Source organism: Branchiostoma belcheri, unplaced genomic scaffold, assembly GCF_001625305.1.
Source record: "Branchiostoma belcheri isolate BF01 breed outbred unplaced genomic scaffold, Haploidv18h27 scaffold8, whole genome shotgun sequence".
Taxonomy (NCBI): Eukaryota; Metazoa; Chordata; class Leptocardii; order Amphioxiformes; family Branchiostomatidae; genus Branchiostoma; species Branchiostoma belcheri.
Window position 1 is genome coordinate 3361805 of NW_017804464.1, and position 23197 is coordinate 3385001.

The 23197-nt window shown below is 42.0% G+C and overlaps 1 protein-coding gene across 2 annotated transcripts in view; it reads left to right on the forward strand.

The window, feature by feature from the left end:
* The window catches only part of LOC109486403 (COBW domain-containing protein 1-like), a 60298-nt gene that overhangs the window by 26315 nt on the left and 10786 nt on the right, over positions 1-23197 (forward strand). For both annotated transcript variants that reach the window (XM_019790234.1, XM_019790233.1), the window contains exons 6-14: positions 3078-3137; positions 3403-3440; positions 3574-3620; positions 3977-4063; positions 4158-4202; positions 6368-6424; positions 6737-6815; positions 10484-10552; positions 10945-11010. In XM_019790234.1, the coding sequence (XP_019645793.1) occupies positions 3078-3137; positions 3403-3440; positions 3574-3620; positions 3977-4063; positions 4158-4202; positions 6368-6424; positions 6737-6815; positions 10484-10552; positions 10945-11010 (548 nt within the window). The remainder of the gene's footprint in view (positions 1-3077; positions 3138-3402; positions 3441-3573; positions 3621-3976; positions 4064-4157; positions 4203-6367; positions 6425-6736; positions 6816-10483; positions 10553-10944; positions 11011-23197) is intronic.

Consider the following 23197-nt stretch of genomic DNA (forward strand, 5'->3'; position numbering starts at 1 on the left):
ATTACCGTGGCTCCTTAATTCCAGCAGTGTAAATAGGGTTGAGTTTATTTGGCTATGGGGTCAGGCAATGTATTTTGGGGTAAGGAAAATGTAATTTATGTGGACCAAGTGGCGTAAATCAGCGACGCACTTAGACAAAGACGGCGGAAGGCGAAGATCCCGGGCTGGCATTTGGGGGCTTTCGCATAATTAATTGCTGTAGGGTTCGGTAAAGGAGGTCGTGACAGTTATGGAGTATGAAAGGGTATCTGGATAGCTTGGAGGGCGTGCATGTGGGTTCATGTCTACCACAATGATGTTTTAAAGTACCATCATGATGGTACCCACCAAAAAAGTAGGCATGCTTGTTTCTTAGGAGGAACTACTGTTGATATGACTACATCTTGTGCTTTAACTGCTATGTGGTTAGTTAGTTACCCATAGAAAGTTGACAAGTGACAGATATAATCTTGCACCATTGCCCTTCAGTGCTATCAGAATAAAAGTTGACTGACTGCATCGAAAATTTTAAAAAAAGTCCCCCTATGAAGAAATACACACGACATAAGTCCTGACTCACTCACTCTACCAGTCCTGACACAAGACAACAAAAAGTAGGCAGATCATTGCAGCAGTACAATGCTGATCCTATCAAATTTGATGTAGAACCTCAGATTCCAAGTTTAACTCTGTTTGCTGTATCCTGGAATCCCCCATGAGAGCCCTTCTCATCTGTATGTATATGTGCATGTGACAAGGGTTATGTGGCTGTAACCTTTTGGCATACAGTCAGCCGTCCTCTCCTAACTGTTGCTGCCCAGTGGGGTCAGAGTAGCTCCATGGGCCATGTCTTGGGTTATTCTTTGTATTAACTCCCATTTTGGACCCTAATTTCAATTTCATGCACCCAACATCCATCTCCGAGTAATTGCCTTGGCCTCCTACGTACCAAGTATGGCAAATTCTCCTGGCTAGAAAAGCGACTGGCACAAAAATAATTTCGTGTTTTGGTGTCTATATATAAACTGTCATCTCGGCATGCAGACGGCAACAGTGTTATACAAATGTTTCTGTAGTATTATCATCTCACCGTCACTCTTTTAGATCTTCATAACACAAAGAATACATCATATTTTAGATAATCTAATTGTTAGGATCCTGAGACAGCCATTTTCATGTACCCTTGTCATCAAGGTCGCAGAATGAGACAGAAAAGATACAAGAGAGATGAAATAACAGACAAGGACCGTTTTATGTTGTTTGGTTATGGTGATCTGGCGGGTGTTTAGACAGGAGTCCCCACTTCTCAAAGGGCAGCATAGTCGGAGTGCTTGGAATGATGGTCATAATGTTTTTACAGTCTGGTCGACGTGTGACTAAACTGTGACTGATATAGCACTGAGTTTTGGGAGCCTGACAAACATGTGCCATTTTAATATTGTCAACCAGGTATATTTACTCCACAACAACTTTGTGTACAGCCAATAAGTACTGTACACACTACATCCTGTAGACATCAATCACTATGATATTTATCTTCATTTTCCCTGAAAATATGTTCAGAATCAACTCCAACGATATCATTTTCACAATTTACAACTGGAAAAGTCTTTGGAACCTTTAGACAAATTTGCTGCCCTGAATTTTTATTGATGTCAGGTACTATAGAAGAGTCAAGAAGAGACTAAGTGACATCAACAGAGAAATTCTATCCACAATCTCTAAAGGTAAAAGAAGAACGAGACTTATTTCTGATGATGTTGCAGTCTTCTAAAGCTACTTAACGTAAGAAAAGGAGCGAGGAAGAAGTTGTCTTAAGGCCCATCTGGAAGTTAACCTTCTCAGTCAAGTGTTAATTGCTTTGCCGATCCGTCTCCTTGGCTGGATATCAAAGAAAGACCACGGCTGCGGCCGAGACTCCTTCCAAGAATGAAACTTGACAATCGTGAGATCTGCACCTGCAAAGTTTGTCTTGGGTCATTATGTTTGGTGTAGGGTTGGATGGGGAAGGGTTTTTAGATTGAGCGGGGGGTGAAAAATATAGGCCATGAAATGTAATAGTACACTGTTCACCTTTGATAATATAAAGGCATTTGCCATTTGGAAAATGTCATTAACTTTAAAGCCAAATATATAGTTATGACAGAAATAAAACACCCTGATGAATAAAAAACATGCGCTTTCAATTTGCACGAAATTTTATTTTCTGCAAGAGATTCTTGCCACAAGAAGGTTGCCAAAAGAAAAAAAAGGTTTATATAACAGGAGAATGAACTTGAAAAATGAACATATTTAACTTGTGCCAACCATAATATTATTCACACACCCATATGATTGTTTCTCCTGACTCATATAAAAGTACCATAACATGAGGGACTTGTTTTCAGGCAAGTTCCTTGAAATATAATCTAGTTGAAAAGTCGGTACATCTGGTGTATGGATCAGGTCTATAGTACCAACAGCAGGGCTAGTGAGATCTGAGGGAAACTGAGGTCATTCTAAGGCCTAGGAAAATAATGTTGTGTTTCCTGTTTCCCGACCAACCCTAGAAAAAACTGCCCACCCTATACTTTTTTTGGGTGGACCCCTGCAAGGGACATAATTTTTGAGCTGATGATTGACCTTTTCTAGCTCCATGCTCTGACACCTGAGTGATGAAACATAGTACAATCGGTTTTCTAACATTGACATGCAAGATTTACTTTGTTAAACTGTTTAGTATAAGTTGGATTCACTACAGATTGCCAAAGTCTAAAAAAAAAGAAAGAAAAAAAGATAATCCCTACCTACCAACCCTAATTTTTTCAGGACTGAAACAGGAAACACAACATTTTTTTCCTAGGCCTAACTTGTTTTAGTGGATGACATCCCCATACATATTGTTTTTGGCCTTTCTCTCAAAAGCAGTCTTACCACTTCCATATGATTTGCAATAAATGATTTTACATAATGCTTACAATCTATTAGCAAGCTGGCATAAATCAAGAAGTCATAATGAGCTATCTTTGTCAGTGTGTGTGAGCACTTTGTAAGAGCATTGCAGAATAACAGAATTAAGTGATTGAGTGAAATACACATTCTTGTTTTGCTTTTTTCAGGTCCAGTTGCTTCAATATTCTGGTTGGATTCAGAGCTTTGCAGTGACTTGTATTTAGATGGTAAGTAAATAATATAACGTAACAATTGTAGAATTTCTGCTACATTACTTGTTAACAAGTTGGCTGCACTTTCTGCTGCTTTTTTATTTTTTGATATTCATTAGTTTGTGTCAGTAATACTCAGTATCATTTAGTTAGCCTGGGTACCATCCGGATTTTCGCTCCGCAACTCTTGCTATCATTTAGTTCCACTTTACATAAAAATATATATAAAAGTATTTTGCCTTACATGATTTGAACAATTCTCAATGATTCATTTTTCTAGGTATAATCACAGTTGTTGATTCCAAGTACTGTTTACAGGTAGGTGCTTTTCATTATTTTTCTGCAATAAAAATATAATATATAATTATAAACACTTATATTTTGTATTAAGTTCTGCCATTTTGCAACAGACTGCGTGAGTGAGTTTTATTTGTACATATTTGTTTTACAGCATCTGCATGAACAGAAGGCAGATGGCAAAGTTAATGAAGCAGTCAGGTAAGGATATCCTGTATCAGTGCATACTGTATCCCATCTATGTGTTAACATCATAGGTGATAAAATAAAAACTTTACATTAGTTAACACACATGTACATGTAGCTGAATCAAAAATACGTAAACACATTTCATATCTCCCAACAAATTCTTGTTAATATGCATCTTTGCATGTTGATAAGAAAATATCATTTTAAATGTCTTCTACAGCATATATTTTTATTCATAAGCATTTGTCACAAGCATTTGTCATGATCAATATAACACTATATTTTTATGCATTCAGAAATTAAGTAGTCTGTTGTAATATTAATTGTTTTTTTGTTGTTTGTTTGTTTGTTTGTTTGTTTGTTTACAGACAAGTTGCCATGGCCGATGTCATACTGGTCAACAAAGTGGACCTGGTCTCGGCTCCAGAGCTGAGTAGAGTACAGGAAGAAATCAGGTAACACACTTGTCTAGTACTAGTAGTAGTTATTATTATAGTAGGTGACATTTTTATGACAGATTAATTCTTTGTTTTGTTTTTTTCATTCCAGGTCTATAAACTCTGTTGCAAAGCTGCTAGAGACACACAAGTCAAGGTAATTCTTTGAACTTGTTGCATTGTTTAAAGCAGAATAAGAGCATGTTGTATGTACATACATGTATGTTTAGGTTACTACATGTACTCTACAAATTTTAGTTTTGTTCATATATTGGATGCAGCAAGTTGACTTGTTCGGCTACTTCTATTACTTTGACTTTTATTAGAATTTTGAATGATTAGGTCTCTGAATGATGAGTCTGAGTCAGTGGAACAGTACGCAATTCAAAAAGTCTTTCAACCTCCAATTTTTCAGTCATACATCAAATTTACTGATTATCCTTAGCCTCCTTGGGCGTAGGAAAAAATGTTGTTTCCTGACCGACCCTAGAAAAAAACTACTAGAGCCTTTTTTGTGTGGACCCCTGCAAGGGACATAAATTTTTCGAGCTTATCGACCTTTTCTAGATGGTCTGACACCTGGGTGATGAAACGTTGTACAATCAGTTTTCCAACATTGATATCGAAAATACAAGTGTCCTCATGCAATTTTAACTTTGTTAAACTGTATTGTATACAATGTACATTGGATCACTGGAGATCACCAATGTCTAAGAAAAAGAAACAAAAAGAAATAATTTCTACCAACCAACACTAATTTCTTTCGGAACTGAAACAGGAAACACAACATTTTTTTTCTTAAGCCTTGCCCTTACGTCCTGGTGTGCTCCATTGGTGTAGGTTTGTCAACATCTCCAATATGCAAACGACCCCCAACCATGTGAAGTTGTGAGGTCTACAGCCGTTTTTCCTCTCTCTTAACAAAAGACAGTCCGGACACGCACAACAGTCAGGGTCAGTGCCGGGTATTGTGTCGACCTGACCATTCAGGAAATTCAACAGTTTATACAATAACATTTGTCTAAACTTCACGCTCTGAATACGCGCCTTCACCCCTCAACCCAACTGTTTCTCACATCTGGGAAACGTTCCCAAACAAGACACCGTAACTAGCAACGATGTGTGTTCACAGCTATTATAACAGTTCTACCAACTTTTCACATCTCTCTGTAGGTTCAACAAGTTGTAGCTAATACTAAAACCCTTGTAAGTGTACTTGACGATGTTTAATTCTGTAATAGACCCTGCTATTTGGTACACAAACTTGCTATTTTAGATAAGATTTTCTGTATAGGGGTATGTTTGTGTATGAACGTAAGTGGCATAACTTCTTTGCAATTTTGACAGAAGGCATTGAAGCCATCACATGAGTCAATCATACTTACAAAAAGTACAGAAATCCTGTGTAAACAGTTTGCCATTATAATATGAAGCAGTATGTTTTGGACACAGAATTACTTAGAATGACAAAAACAGCTTCTTAGTTGCAGGTGCGGGAGACAATGATTTTGTGACAATTTGTCATGTAACACCAACTTGACTTTGAATTCCTGCCATGTTTTTTGAATGACGTACATGTAATTTATGTACTGTGACAAGAGTAAGACTAAAGAGGTTCCATCAGTCTTATCTTTCCCTGTGAACCTTTGAAAAATAAGTCCTGGACTTATTTTTGTCTGTCCATATGAAAACTATAGAAATTAATAATAATTCCGCCTTGAAATCAAAAGAAAAAAATAACAATTGAGCAGTATTTTAGTTTTATAGGACTTTTTGCTACTTTCTTGTGAAAAGTTCCTTCCTACAAAACATCATCAATATCCTACAAATACTAGTCCAAAATACAATATAGTATGATAAGTCTTGATATAAATAATATAAAAATATGTATTAATTCTACAGGAAAGAAAGTTTTGGATGTTGGATGACAAGTAGTTTTAACCGCCAGTTTCAGTGAAAGTAACCCTTCCTCACATGTATCTAGAGCATTATGTACATGTACATCCATATTGTCCTTTAGATACCGTGTCACAGTCTGTGTGTGGGAAAAGTGTTCTACAGATCCGTACCCTAATGTGTGTTCAGCACATTGTTTGTGCTCGTGAATTCAGCTCGTCCTAGTGACTTAATCCCTGTAAGCTTCACACCTATTGTTTACCCACAGAAAAGATCTCCTGCCGTTCCTCCTTTGTAAACCGCACAACAGACTCCCCGGCCCATCTTTCCCAAACCAAACATAATAATGGCCCACCATACAATCCTTTACCGTGCCCAATAACCCTACTGATGCTCATTATCGTATGCCTGACTGTTCCCTTTCAGAACTGAGCTGGCAGCGCTCCTAGATTTGCATGCCTTTGAGGGGAACTCGGACCGTTGGTGAGTTATCAGAGTCTTTTTCCTCTCTTTCTCGTTCCTCTGTGTTCTGACCCACGTCCGCGCATGAATCGTCGAAAGTGTCGGGTTAGGCCGCTCGCACGCTGTGTGTTTAAAAAGACCTGAAAGACTCTGCTGGTAGCTTTGCTCACGCTGCGAGACCTGTTATTATCCCACTCTATTATGTCCGCCAAATTATCGGTTAATTCCACCCCATAAACAGCTCCCTGTTTTCACCGTAAAACTCCGCAAATGTTTTCCCTTCTCTCCTCTTTTGTGGCCAACGTTGCCGCTCCTTCTTGTCTGTTGTCATAGTGACCGAGACGTCTTCGCCGCTACGGTTTCACCGCACACAGACTCCCGTACGTCCGAGCACAGCCACCATTTGGATCAGGTCAGTTTACGCTGGTATGATGTATCGCCGTGACCTGCGCGACCCCGCTTTGTTCCGTGCCTTCTTGCAGGAATTTGGCAGGAGAGCGGACACAATGCCCCGACATCGCCTTGTAGAAATGTTTGCGCGGAGTCGTTTTGTGATGAAAATTTTCCGCGAACCCTCACAGCCGGCCCGGGTACCCGATCTCATGTCAGGCATTCACACAAAGAGCCTCTGTGTTCTTTACCATTGTTCCCAACACCAAGCCAGTTTTTCTAAGAGTGTTTCATGGAGAGGGACCACACTTGTTGAGAGGTCCTGTGTAGCCTTTGTTGGGTTGTGGCAATCTTACTTGCATTGAGACAGACTTTCAATGGGAGTAATGACCCCACTGTGACCTGAGGTGATGGGATGAAGTCAGTATGACTCTCTACACTTCATCGTTTCTTCATTAGAAGCTGAGGTGCATGTGCATGTATGTAGAAAACAAACAAATGATAGATCTGACACATATACATACTTTTTTGTGTTTCATTATGTTATACGTGTAATTGATTCTTGGTGAATGTACAAAATTTTATAGCACTTTCTTTATTGATTTGTAACGATTGAGCTCTTTCCTCCTCTAAAGAAATGAGTAGACAGTATAAATTTAAGACAGACTGTTCATACTTTTTGAAGAATCCTAAAAAGCAATGCCTGCCTGCCACTCTACAAAGACCCACCCTAATAAAGATTAATGTCCATTTTATGTTTGATGGGAAAAGAACACCACCATTAAACGGACATCACAAACATGTTTTTTATTTCCCACAGCTATTACAGAGCAGAAAAATAGGCAAATTATCCATTCAAGGTCATGCTAACTTATAAACCTTAATAAAAGTTGTACTTTTGACCTAGGAAGTCATCGCATAAAGAACACCACAATTTATACAAGCACAAAAGATGCTTAAATTGTCAATACAAGTTTCTCCAGAACTGTTGCTGAACAGAAAAGTAGATGCTTTTGTTGTAGATGATGCAAAAGCCTCATGTGGTAAAAGTTGTACTTTTGACTTGGGCATCATAAAGAACATAAAGAAAACCACATTTAAACAAGCACAAAAGAGGCTTTTAAAAGTTTCTATTGTCTATACAAGTTTCTCTCCAAAACTGTTGTCGAACAGAAAGGAGATATTTTTGCTGTAGATCATGCAAAAGCGTCGCGATGTAAAAGTTGTACTTTTGACCTGTGCTATCGTCCTGTGAGGCGAGGCCACCGTGGTAGCCACCGGACACCGTCCCCGCAGATTCCCGCGGTGTGTGACAGTTCCCCCACCAGTGTTCCAGCCCGCAGGAGGAATGATGGATGCACATTTCTCTCTAAACGTTGGGTCGGACCTGTAGAGATGCAAATATTTGCACACCACTGAGCAAGGCCTGAAAGAAAGAAGAAGAGAAAGAAGATCACAGTACATTAATCGCAAAGCTTGTCCTTCTACGATTCATCGAGCACGCATTTTGAAGAGGAGGCAGGCAGTTAGAACAGTGGGGAGTCATGTGTGTCAGCATTTGGTCACTGGGTACAATCTATTTATTTTAACGTGTTCAGCCATACCGTAAGTGTGGTCTTATCCTATGCTATCAAAGTTTACAGTGTTATATGCCACATGCAATTCAGATTCAGAATGTCAACTACCAGAGTCATCTACACACATTTGCTGAGCAATTCTGAAACAGTACATTGATTTAAAATGCATGTACATGTATGAAAAGTTTTTAAATGCACCAGCCTTCCTCTAAATTACCGATAAGCAAAGGTTGGACAGTAAGATCTCATTAACACAATACACACACACACACACACACACACACATACACACACACACACACTTAGACTTACACACACACACTGCCTTAAACAAGGTAACCAAGTTCCCTTTCTGTTCACAAATTGGACAGACACACACAGACACACACAGATGGGGTAGACATGTGCACACTGCATTGTCATTAGATAACCAAGAGCCACCAAGTAGTTACTGTACAAAAGTGACAAGAAGACACCAGTTTGAAGTCCCGTTTCAGCGACCTGTCAGACACGCTGTAATCTGCTTACTCCCCATACCACACAAGGTCAACAGGCTTAGTCAAATGGTCCGTCCTGCACAAATTGTTTCCCACAATCAGCTGGATTACACCTTGCCAAAGCCTCATGTTCGGGAGTCAATCGTGATAACATTATTAGCCATTGTGGGGGATAATCCGCGGCAAGAGGATTATTAAATCAAACCATAATCTGTGGGAGGCTTGTCTGTGGTTAATAATTGATTGTGAGCAGAGTTTTTCATCCCGTAATCTTGTTGTAGAAGTCCTGACCTTGTTTTATACCTTATGATGTTCACGTACACTTCTATTTGTACTTGACAGCAGCAGTTGCAAGTTTTGATCCAGGATCATAAGGTTATGGGTTTGATTCCCAACCTCGTCATCATAGTTTTGGATCGTAACATACATACACACTACTGACAGAGGCCCAAGTTCTTTTAGAGGGTAGAGTTGAAAGTCATCTGTTTGAGGGCTGCCACTCCTTGACCATATTAAAGAACCTCAGAATTTCTTGAAAAGAGTTGGCACAAACCAATCAGTTCTTTACATAACTTTGTGTTTTTCATTAGTTGTTGCCATACATTGTACCATGTGCAATTGTCATGCAATAACGTTGTATCTTGACTTCTACCCTGCATTTTAGATTTCTTTTGAACAAAATTTATTTATTGCTATTTTCATTTGTCAGCACTGAAGTGTATCATATGGATGCATGTGAAATTTTGTGTTTAAAAAGATGTGTGTAAAAGATAAAACATAAAAATTAGCACAAGAATACTGCTACAGTTTTGAACTCGTACTTAAGCCAACTCACCTGAGTGAAAACACACCTGTACTGTACATGACAACTGATCGATCTTCCGCTCAATTACCAACATCCGCATTTCCTGAGGCCATGTACTGTGTGTGTGGCAGTTCTCAATAGGGCTTAACTTTGACAGAGAATGTCATGTGTGGTGCTTGGCTAATCTCTCACATTACACGCCCAATTGTACCTGCAAATGCCCCCGTTTCAACATGATTACCTGTCAATTCAGAAACAGACAGATTTAAGTTGGGGGATCACTGAGAATTACTGAAAATGTCAAATTCTCAGGGTATAATGGTTTTTCATGTCACATTAGCAATGGATACATACCCGATCAATTGTACTTTAAACATACATTAAACATTTGTGGTTTTTATTGTTGTAGTTAACTGTAACAACAATAGTTTGAGAAGTTCTCGTTTCCCATAGCTATGGCTTGCTACAGGCTGTTGAAGATTGCGTTTTAAGTGTTGGTATGTTGTTGTTGTTCGCTCGTTTTAATTAAATGATCGCTTTGTGTTTCTGAAAACAGTTTGCCCTCTTGCAGTGGTTACACCACAAAGAAAGAACGCCCCAGAACAATTGGGTGCACCTGTTCTTTATGAAATAAGGCTGGGCTTGTATAGAACTAAACCCACCTGAGCAAACAGGTGAGGAAACTCGGCACCCAGCCCTGTCCCCGTCCAACGCTTTATGAGAAAACTTGGTGACAAACGAGCTGTCAGAAAATGAGCGTCAGATTTTGTATACAAACTTTTGTGCATCTCTCTTCGCTCTCTTAACCTAGAGTGTCTCTACTGTTACGGTGGAACTAAGCGGAGACATGGACCGAGACATGTTCGAAAACTTCCTACAGGTGAGAAAACTTTATCTTTTCTAATTCATTCTATTATAGACTTTTACATGAAAAGCTGTACTTTTATACTTGTTTCCTTATTTGCTTTTGAGATATTACTGGTTAATAACGATTGGTATTTGTCAGCAATTATGCTTTAAATGCTGTTGAAATCTTACTGTGAAATAGTTATACTCTTGTAGTTTAAAATAAAACTGTTTTTTCACAAATGGTAAATTGAAGCATGACAGCTCAAGAAAAATTTAAGACATATTACATTTTCTGAACCCATCAGTTAGCAGGTACATTTTATTACTACAGTACATTTATGTTAGCAAACTATGGAAAATGTTTTACGTATTTCAATGGTGTACAATTTCTGGAGAATTCTTTATTTTTTTTGTATTATTCAGGACCTTTTGTGGGAAAAGTCTATCAAAAACACCAAAGGAGAGACAATGGATATACTAAGGCTTAAGGTGGGTTGTTGATGTTTACTTGTTTTCTTTGTTTACTTTAGTGTCATATATTACCACAGCTGTTTGGAAAGGGCAGAAAAACAGTGTTCATAATTAGGATTATAGTATGGAATAAAATCCATTATGAAAGTAAATGAACATTTTAGTTCCATTCATACTTTAAGAAATTCTTCAGTGCTATTTACTTTGTGTTATTTTTGCCAGTGTAAATAGAATGGATTTAGTACTTTTGTGCAAAATTTACTATGAAACCATTCAAATTGTTTGTCTAACCTTTCAAAAGTTTTAGTTTCGCACACACAATACAACACTTCTTTTTAAAAGATTAACGCTTCAAGTAAAAACATTTAGGTTTTGTTGAAGTTCAAATTTATCTTCCGATAATTTTAATTTCCGGTCCTCTGTGCTATTCTTGGTACCATTGGTTTTCCATGTGTCATTAGGAGGTGTATTTGAGAGTCCTTGACCGTTAAGGTGATGACGTGTTCTTTAAGACCTTGTTCCGGTGCTCCTTGACTAGAGGCAAGTGTGCGGAACACATTGCCTACCGATGATGACAGCCAGGGAAAACATGGTCTTTTATCACGGACTCTGAAAGTACTTAAGAGTTGGAAGAACACCATACTTCCCAAGCATACATACGGGTATATATTAAAGCATGGAGCTATACTCTTTTACATCCATGATTAAAGACACATAAAGCGATTTTAGGTCAGTAAAACTGAATTTTCAAAGTCAATTTTCAGCTCATAATTTTAATGCAGTATCTACTAGTATAGTGGGCTGGTTCTAGCTATTTATTAGTGGTACCAAAAAATAACCGGGTACTAAACGCATATATATTTATGTCATTGTGTTTTATAGGTTGTTTTTTTCGTAGCTGAATCTTTCTTCCAAAGGCGAAAGCATGAAAACACAACGTCCAAGTCAACTTTCTCTTGTGTACTGTTTCACCTCTGCAAGAGGAAGATTAGCGAAGTGACTTCAAAGTTGTTAGGGTTTTATTTATGAAAGGAAGACAACTTAACAATAACTTGATATTCCCATAACCATTACGTTGATAATACTATTCTACGATCCGTACCCCCGTAAGAAGGCCTGGTGGAGGCTGCCCCAGGCCCTGAACAGCCCACCCCGATATACAGGCCTCGGATATACCATGTCCGCTCCTGAGGCGGTTCGGCTCTCCGCATGAGCGCGTGCACCTGGGCCGTCCCTACACCTCTGTTGATGTCCAACCCGCTAGGGGTAACATATACACGGCAAAAATCCGCCTTTATACAAATATCCCAGTAATTAAATCTGTCGGACGGGCCGCTGCCTTCGCCCCGCGCTACTCTGTCATCGCAGTTTGGGCCGAGGTCAGGCTTCCCCGAACCCGCTGAGCCGCAAAAACTTTCAGGTGTCAAGAGTTGACTTAGGAGGGGATACGCAAGAATTAGCTGAGAAAAGAACGGGGAGATTTCCAGCTAGCTGTGATCGTGATCCAGCCTTTCGGATCCGATTCTCCTCGGGAATCGGTGCGGATTTGTCGGGATCAAACGCTAGCTGGTGGCGCGTGAGAATCAGGTGGAGTTAGGGTTAGGGTATAAGCCGCCCGCGGGTCATGTTAGCCAACCCCGTGTCACCAAAGTTTTCCTTACGCGGTAGCCGTACTACCGGAAAATTATTTGCGTGGCTCTTGGGGTGTTTGTTGTAGCAAGGCTCCGCTCTTGTTGGCCACTTATTGGATGTCGGGCGGGGTATTGTAAGCTTCACGGGTGTCCGGCATTGGCAAATAATTGCGGAGGGACTTGTTTGGGGGTATGATCCTGGCGGGCGTGAAGCGCTCCCACCTGCCGCACAAAGACCCGCACCCCCACCTGGGGGATAGTGTTTACCTGCCTGCTACCGACACCTCAGGTACACACCGCAGGTGATGAGAAGATGATTAAGACTAGATGTAACCTTACCCCGCACCTGCTATATAAACCAGGGGAAACGCAGTCTTCAGACCACACAGTGGAGAACTGTGTTCGCTGAATGCTCGTCTCCTGTCGTGACAAAGGGGTAGGAAGTCACCCTGTGCCCTTAGGACAACCGTACAAGGCGAACACCAGATGGTGAAGCCGCAAGGGGGTTGGGAAAGGGCAAGACCTGCGCCAAATCCGACCTCCAAGTCCGTCCGCCCGACCTGTAGGAACGGACCACCTTGTCGGAACAGCGGGGGTGGGCGTCTCCTGGCGCTGACCGGACCCTGTGTCACTGGACGCTGCAGAGGTCGATGTTAGGACCATGTCAGACACGAAGTCTAAAACACAGACCCTCCAGCTTTGAAAGGAAGCGACCTTTCACCCGCAGTAAGAGGTTCTTCCGGTAGAATTCTATGGAAAAGCGCCCCGAACGACAATCGGGGTCCCTCCGTGTTTGTGTTGCGGCCGGGGTGCAGTGAATGGGCCGTATTTGAATTTGCGCGATAGAATTTCAACCCCTCAGTTAATGAAAAAGCACTTTGTTCGGGTGCGTGTTTGCTTGTTTAAGGTGAAATAATACAAATTGTAGTAGTATCAATTTGTGACACCAGATAGCATTGTTTGCATATTGGAATTTGGTATGTTGTTTTGAATAGAGCCACTTTGTCCGCGTGAGACTTACAAAGTGGCGGTGTACGTTGTCCTTTCAGCCCGACAAGAAAGGAGGGAGTCACGGAGCGTTTGTTTATGAAGCTCGATCTGGTTTCAGCGTTTGCTCACTTTTCCCCAACGGCGTTGAAACGGCGATACATTAATACTCGTGTGAATCATGCAGAATTAGTATTCTCATTTCGAACGGCCGCATGGCGGGGTTTGCCACCCCTCCGCGTGCCTTCTTTTCGTGCCTCTCAAATTAAAGTCCGAGTGAGGCCCGTGTGTCCCAAGGACCCCCTCCTCAGCTGAAGGGCGGCCGAGAGGACTAATTTTACCGGGAACAGGTGCAGTCTCCGCCGGAGAGAGGAGCGTGAATTACCGGCCTGTTGCGTCTGCAGACCCGAGAGTCGTCCACAAGTACTAGTACTCGCCCTCTCGTTACGTGGAGTAGTTTATAAAGAAGCACTCCGAACTACACAAACATTTTTACGCCTCACTTCAGGTGTTTTCAGCCGTGGCTTCGAGTGTAGCCCTCTTCGATCTGGAGGATGTACGGATCTAGTAGTTAGAGTACTGCCCTCTAAGTACGGTGTAGTTGAGGCTTGTCCAACATGTATCTAGGCTGATGAAACTACAATCAGTAAAATTGCACTTCGATCACTTTTACCACTATACAGATACATATACCCAAATTGAGAGTTTATATTGGTATTATCAGTCATATCCACTTAGAGTATGTTTAATGGCAATTAAGTGAAGATATCCTTGAAAAAGATAGAAATGGACAAAATTTCCGCATCGTCAATGTTAAAATCGGTGAACATGTATGTGCCATTCACTCTTTTTTTCTTTTTGCTTCAAGTTTTATTAAAGAAAAAAAAAGATACGGTATTGTATCAACGAAAGAGAACAGGACTAGAGCTCTGATATATGTATCGGAAAAGTTGCACAGAAGTTGGACTTGAAGTAAAGCTAGGTCGTTATAGTTCGTCCTGACACGTACTGGCGAATTTTTCCCCACTTCCCGTGTCAAGGGATTTCGAGTAGTGGGGCAGAGAGAATTTTGAAAGATCTCAAAGTTGAAAAAAACAAGACAGTCGTCATGTCAAGATGCGCTCGACGTCAGGTCAAGTTGCGTGACGTCGACGTCACCACTCAAGTTACGTGAATCCACGAACAAGTACTGTGTAAAAGTATCATACATTTAGCTGTTGATGTAGATAGTCAAAAACACTCAGTTGCAAATTACATTTTGTCTAATGTAAGAGTTATTCTGAAGTGTGTTGCAGATATCTCGAAACATGTACTTGGCAACTAAAATTCAGTTCTAAGTGTTTTGATAGGACTGATATAGCCACAAGAACGTTTTAAGTAGTACAAAAATAATATACCTAGGGTCACATTGACATGTCTACTTTTAAGTATATCGCACATTTCTACCTAACACGTACATTGCGGCACCTGTCCTTGGTGCTGACTTCGTTGTTAACCAAGGTCACGATATTTTCGGTATGACCAAAAGTTAGAGTTTCATAATGTCGTTACGCAACTCTTCGTTACAGGCAGACAATGCACTTCCATACTTCAGATTTAAGTTAGAAGATGTAGCTAACAAAGGAACAGAAAACTGTGAAGACAACGTAAGCCACAAGCGATGCCAAGAAGAGCAAAAGGATGAAAACAAGAATGAGTAGTCTATACGGCAGGTGGATCGTTGTGGCCGGTCCTTTTGGCGGTTCAATGTTTGCCGTTTCCATTGTCAGTCTGTGAGTTTATGTGGGAACTAGTTAACCTGTTGGTTTACGAGCTAGTTAATTGGTTGATAGATGGTTGACTTGCAAGGTTGATGGTTTCTTGGATGCTTGGCCGATGGTAAATTGTCCTCTGGTTGGCTTCTATTTGTCCATTCATTAGTTGAGTGTCTGCTTGACGACGCTGCTTCCCTTGTCCACTGACTTGTTGGCTGGATAGTCCTGCGGTGTCCTGGTCACCAAATGACGGCCTCAGCAGATGGTCAGCATGGACAGTAGTACTTGGTAGTCCTGATGGTTGTAGAACTGGCCAGTTGAGACTCTATGTACACATCCACGGTCTTGCAAGAGTGCGTCTATTCCAGACCATTTGTAGAATCGCCTTGGTCTCGTGTTCTTGAAAGCACCAATCGCTGGTTGACGAACAAACTGATAGATGAATATATAGCTGGATGGATGGATGGATGGATGGATGGATCGATGGATGGATGGACAGAAGGATAAAATAGCAGAAAAGAGAGAGAGAGAAAGTCGGTTCGGTCAGTTTTCCTAGCCGTACGTCGCTTGGCTCCATGAAGGTGACCCAAAAGGACACCGGCGTAAGTTTAGATTTGCCCCACGTCACACCTCCTATTTTGTAGAGAGGCGGTTATTTTGGAAAGTCTGGTCCCTTTACCATCGGATACCGCACGGGTGACGTCACATGACGTCACGATGTTTCCGACCGGAAGTGGCCGGAAATGAACAACTGAGTAGGAAGCCGTCAAAAGAGGAAATGGTCATTTAATAGTTTCCGTTTCTTGTCATTTTAGAATTTCCGTTTCTCTCTTTTTCGGCTTTCGCTGTCTCAAGCTTTTGTGTTTTGGGTTGTATTTGTCTCTCATTTTATTTGTCAGACCTTCCCAAACAGATCTTTTGTTTTGTGTTGACATTGTGACAGTGGAATTTGAAGGATGTTTGAGTCTGTATTGTTCAACCAGTATAGCCGTAACATACCAGCCTCAAGGATTTAGGCCGTTGTATTTAAGGCATCCAGTGCAGTTTTTAGAGCTTGGAAACCATATTTTTCAAAGCCAATATTCTAGTTATTTATCTACATACTGTGTTGAAACCACACTGTCTCAATGTATATTGACCGTCATGGAGAAACAATTCCCAAAATTCCAACGGGAAATGGTTACTGGAAGGGCCCTGGGCTGATTTTTTTAGGGTACCACCCAGAAAATAAAGGACTCATACTGGGGCCTGTTTTAAACGCCCAAAGTATGAAATACTGACTCAAATGTGCTAATGTGGGACAGTATGTGTCAATATCACAAAGTTTGCCTTGTTCAGAATATTTCCAATTTTGCTGCCCTGAAGTCGCATTGGATGCCTTAAAAAAGACTAACTCTACATCACTACGCATGTCTCAAATCTCTTCCCCATTGCCAGCACATTGGCTCCCGTAGCTCTAGTAGTCCCATATAGCATGATCATAAGTAAATGTTACCGCTGATGCTGTAAAATCTGCTGGTATCCCGTGGTTCTATCGGTGATTAAAGCGGTGTCTCCTCCTGGCTAACCCCCGGCCCTCACCGGAGCGTACCCTCGGAACGTCTCATCACTGGGAACGACACCCCGTGACACCGGGCGCCCGGGAACGAGCAGGGCCAGCCATTGCAAACCAGCCGGTGTGAAATTGTTTCATTTGGTGTGGGGAGATGAGCCCATCTCCGGCCCTCACCCGCCGGTAACGGGGTCGCTCTCCCCGACAAAGGGCCGGGGTGCGTCCCGGTCACCAGGTGTCGCGCAGAAGAGCGCGCCTCAGCAGTTTCTCCCGCCGGGCATTGTCCGCGCCGTCCCCGGGCATTCATCAGACCCTCCCCGCTTTCTCTCCGCGCAAACCTCCGTAATGATCTCCCAGCCAGGCTAAAAATACACAATAGACGCGAGCCGGGCTGCCCCCAGTGTAACCTCAAATTGTGGCTAATAGGCTTACACAGCCATATATAATAATTTGGCTTTGTCCGGACCACCGTGCATATGTGTCTTAATAGATGGGCTATAACGACATCGCAAACCCGCAAACATCCATCCACGCCACGGCGTAAAGCCCGGGCTTTCACGCACCCAGCTCCGGGGACGATGACATTAGTTTTACGCTAATTCGATCTTTAATCTCTCTGATTCGCTGATATATCGCATTATGGATGTATCGCCTTTCCCATCATCGGTTCGGATTTGGGAAGATTTGGGCGCGGAGTGAGTGAATTCGAAACTCCGAGGGAGTAGGGACGTCATCTCCACAACTTGTGTCACATTTCCTAACCGGGGCCCGGCCGGGCAGTCTTATAGGACGAAAAATATGATATAAAAAAAACAAAAAAGCATAAAAAGTTGAAAAAATTGATGATGGAACTATCTGCATATATTCTTGATAAAAATTGTTAATTTTTCTTTAGTCGAAACAGCCCGGCAACTTCTCAGTCACTGGCGAAAAGTAGTGGATGCTACTTGAAACGTCTGACAGTTTTCAAAATGTATCCATGCAGTTGCTTGAGTAACAATTTTCTTGTGTATCGCATTACCTGAATGCCTGAACATTGAACAAAAATGAATGTCGCAAGCACACTCAAAACTTGTACCAATAGTTCCACAGAACAAAATGTTTATACAAGTTAATCATTAATTTTGATGATATTTATCTTTCGCATCGCGTTACGTAATATTGAAGAATAGTTAACGTTCATGTACGCTACTTCTAGTGTTTGTTCTGTTAAAAAGAATACTACAAGGAAGCAGGTACAGAGTCTTGAAGTAAGTGTACTTTTGCATTGAAACAATATAGGACTCACTGTATACGTTGCACTGTAAATTCCCATAGCAAGTAGCACATACTGGTAATTGTAATGATATGAGAATCTAGAGTTCCTAGAAATACGTACTTCCAATTTTACTTTTTAATTGTCTTATAAGTTAGGTTGAGTATCACTTTGTCCGATAGTTGTCCGTCGTTTCTTCGTATGTAGTAAAGAAAGAATACGTTACTCTGTACTTACAGGTGCTGCTCACTCACATACAAAGTATCGACCTTTCGCGTTCTCCCAAATTTAAAACATACTGGTCCTCATTGAGAGTATATTGGAGTTCGCAGGTGTTCTCGTATCGCCAACAGTTGTTAAGTTGTGTTTATTAATCTGAGTTGATTTAAAACGATCCTGGTTGGTTGTTTTGATAGTGAGTGAAATCAGCGCGGCGTGGTTCACCCAGCTCACCCTGCAGGCCCCGGCGCTTCTGCCAACGGAGGGAGAATTCATTAGCGGTGATTGGCTCTCCCCGAGCCCAGTCTAACCAATCCCGTGAGGGGTAATTAACGGCCGTGAAATCAACTTTAACGTCGCTTCCGTTTGGTTGCTGCTTTTTGATGGCGACTATTTCAGGTGGATGTGGAGGTGGTAAATGTCACGGGAAACGCCAGCGGCAGTAGCCGGGAACGGGAAGTGTGGCGCTGTGCGTTGATTTTAGTTTGTATCTACGTACGCAGACTACACTACCAGTACCACAAGCACATATCAAGTGATGAACACATCACATACCATATCATCACCAGTCAAACTACTATGGAGTTCTCAGGGCACTTGATACACCATTGTCCTAATCTGATGATAACTTCAGTTAAATTCAGCTAAAAATTTCTTCAATTTACATAAATTTCAAAATGTAGCAAAGAAAAGAAAAACAAACTTTTACCCGAAGTCTTTGATTTACCGTAGTGGCACAGTCTCTTTCCATCCGTATATCCATCCGTCCATTCACCGTCTATCCGTCCATCCACCCGTCTATCCGTCTACCCATCCGTCTATCCATCCATCCGTCTACCCATCCACTACCCATCCGTCTATCCATCCATCCATCCATCCGTCTATCCATCCATCTGTCCACCCATCCATCGATCCATTCTTTTCTATCGTGTTTCCTCTCTCCGTCTCAGAAGCCTTTTACGTAGTTGAAAAAAAGCTAACTAACTCCATCTGTATGTATACGACGAGTTCTCTCCTTCACTTGTATCAAGAGAAGAGAATATCGTTGTTTAACCCTACATAAGATGATCGTCAGTAGTGGTACACTTATTAGTGCTACCCCCCACTCCTAGTACCCTCACCCAACATCTCTCTGCCGTTCTTCATTAACACAAAGAGGCGTCAAAATATTTTGATAGAAATTACCAGGTCCCCTTGTCGCCACTAATGGTACGATTGCTTCCATTGAGAACCCCGTCGAACATCTATCTGTAATTTAGCTTGATTAATATTAATCGCAGCAGCGGCGTTTGGGGCCAGTGCGGAGATGGATATATTTTCGTACTCCTGTCTTTTTGCTAAGCTTTTAAAAGTACTGCCTGGAGAGGGTGTGTTTTATATGTATGTGCGAGGTTGGGGATGAGTGTGTTGATGGATTGTCTCGATTGACAGCCGCTTCAATTCCTCTTGTACAAGTGAAATGAGAAAATGGATAACCCGAGCCAACGTGCTAAACCACGGCTCTGCTATTTATATTGGGTGCCATTAGAAAGGTATCTGTTAATATGGCCCAAATCCCGGTAAAACGTACGATTATTGCGGAGGGATCATGTTTTTATGGCGGCGGGAGAGACGGCGCGAGTGCGGGTGATCTGGCCCGATATTCGCGGGATTTCGTCCCCCGTGGATAGTTTACTGAACGCACGGGATAATGTTTCTCCACATAAATTCATATGATTATCGCAGGCAAATGGGTTTCTTATTGTGGCCGCGGCACACACAATGCCTGCTGTAGTATCGTTTAGCGGCGAATTATTACTAGCAAGCGGCAAAAGGCACCGAGGAACCGGGGTAACATAAGCTGAGTGTCGGTCAGGGCAGACACTTTGAAGCGCGAGTGGTAAAGCGTTCGTCCCCGCAACTTTAGGAGTTTCTTCTTCGTCATCTCTCAAGAATCCTGCACATGTGCAGCTTCTGAAAAAAACCTTCCTTGCTATTAAAAACCGCAATAAAAGAACCACCGCCCCCCTTCCTTTTTTCTACAAATCTGTGCGCAAAGGTCACACACAGAAAAAAAGATGCCGCTAACAAAATATTTGTGCGCCCAAACACAATATCAATCGCCCTCATTTTACACTCTGGCAGTGAGCACCAAGGGGGGTTGGATCCTAACGCCAACCGAAAGGGTGTCATAGCATCATCGGTTATTTCTGTTACTCGTCTAGCCTTAAGCTTTGCGTTCAAGTTTCGATTGGTAAGGCTGACAACTTCAAAAGCGGGTTTAATAGAACGCGCCACAGTTCCAGTGCTTGTGGGATGAGAAGTGCCACCGCATTGGGGGTGGGAAACCGCTCTTGACACCGGAGTGAGATTGGATGTTGGCGGGAAGCCGGTGCTTGTGATGCGGGAGAGTAGGGAACAGTGTTATCGTCCCTGTTGAGAAGTAGGGATGAGATACAAGTGTTGATGTGAAGTTGCGTAGCGGCTATGTAATGCGGTGTATATAGTAGTGCATGGCAGGTGCCTAAATGGTATGGGTGACGGCATGGAATACAGGAACTATGTCGTTATGTAAAAATAGATAGATACCTTAAATTTTGCCAGCATAGGTCACTGTTTTTTTGTGTGTTTAATTCAAGATTTTAATCTAAAAGTAGATATATGTGGTACATACCTTAAATTTTGCCACCAGCATAGAAATAGTTCGTTTTTTTTATTTAAGAATTTAATCTGGGAGGTACAACAAAAAGCGTTCAAAAAGCAAAGTAATGTTTTTTATCATTTGTTTCAAGTACTGGGCCAGTTCATTTGTACAACTCAAAAATCTAGAAAGTTCTTAATTTCTTTGATTATAACTGTCAGACACGCGTAATGGACCACTATGAGACAACTATCGGTTTGAACTATTAGTTGCAACTTGTTTTGCATGGGAACTTTCTTGATACGTTTCAATTTGTAGGAGAGGGCAACGCTCTCCCATGCAAGTCTCCCGAGCACGTAGACTAGCCCCATGATGAATTGTACCTTCCCAGTGATTTATGTCTGCAGAAATTGTGCCGGAGTTCCTTTTATGACCAAACCGGAGCGCGTGACATAATCGTGCGGTCAGGTCGCGCGGCATTTCCCTGGCATATACACCCGGCGGGTACGGGCAGGTTGGGGTTGGGGTGGGGCAGGTTGGGGTTGGGGTGGGGTAGGGGTGGGGGTGGGGGGCAAGAGGACGTCTGGTAGTTGAACCTTAGTGTAGGAGACGTTTAATCGTGATAAATAGCTGTATAAACGTTCACTGTGCTCCTTTCGTAGCATCTACCAGGCTTCGGGTCGGCTGGAAAGAGCTAGCCTCTATAGCATGCCAAAAACTGGGGGTTTTGGGGGTCTTTTGGATCTTTTATGTGCTATTTTCTGATTGCATATAGACAACATAGCTGGCCTGGTTGAATTACCCCCATTTTAGTACTGGGTTAATCAGAAAACAGCCGAAGACCAGCAAACCCCCAGTTCTATAAGCCTGCTACGGAAGCTAGGAAAGAGTAGAAATTGGCCACTATGATAGAGAGATAACATGCCGAGGGAGTTGGTCCGCTAGAGAATACAGTTTGCCGTACCCGAATGTACTCTCTAGCGGACCAATTCCCTCGGCATGTTATCTCTCTATAATTTGGCCAATTTCTGCTCTTTCCGGTTCCAGCCGTCCCGAAGCCTGGTAGAGGCTATTCCTTGTCGAACTCTTGCCGTTCTGACTCCCCCGTACGGTAGTACCGTCGCCTGCCCCCGTACCGAGAGAGATTACGGCTACGGCTCCAAATTTGGGTCCGCAGCTCGATTGATGTCCTTATGATAGCCTTTCAAATTGACAGTGATGTAGGGTGTGTTGTGATGGATGTGCGGATGTAGGGCCTTCTCAAATCCGCGGAGATCCAGCCCGCATGAGCCGGGCCGTGGGACCGCAGCCTCGCGTTACATCACTGAACTCTCCCCGGTCCGAACCAACGGGCTCCAGGGACATACGTTTTATGGTGTTGGGAAACTGTTCAAATTCATAAAAGGAAGTATAGATGATGGCACTACATTATTTAGTTATCTCATGCCAAGGTACAAGTAGTATACCGAACACTTTTCCGAACTTGAAGTCACTCCTGTTATTAAAACCTCTTCTTGTTTACATATCTAGATCTTTATGTTTGTGTTTGTGTGTTTCTGTGTGTATGTTTGTGCGTATGTCGCTGTCATTTCTATCGTAAACATTGTATTAGTTAGTCATAGCAAAACAGTTTTTGATTTCTAATTTAACAACGTCAACATAGGCTAGATGCGTAATGCATTTACATAAAGAGCGGACACTTTATGTTCGACTACGTGAATAGCAGCATAAGTTTTTTCTCAGATAATTTGAACAGTTCATCTATTTGAGTGTTCATTTTACATTGTTTGAAAGTTTCCAAACGTTGGTCGTAATTAACAGTTTATCCTCGTGTTGGGAAGTCCGATGCACACGTACACACCTGTGTAATTTGGTAGCAGAAGACGCCTCCAAAAACCCCTATAATTGTGTCATTTCCCCAACTACTCAACGCATCCCCATACGGAGTCCTACTCCGTCGGTTTAAGTGTAGTTGAGTCGCGTACAGATTAAGAGAGTCTTAATCCCGGTAGTCTTACAATTGTTCCGCCGCTTACTGAGTCCACTTCAAGGGATCAGTGCGGCGGATTCCCGCGTTCAACCCGGTCCTTTATTTTTCGCACGACGCTAACACAGCCATATATCTGGCCATTAGGCATCACTGACGACCCCATTATGCAAGCTGTTACACGCCGTCCGTCCATCAGT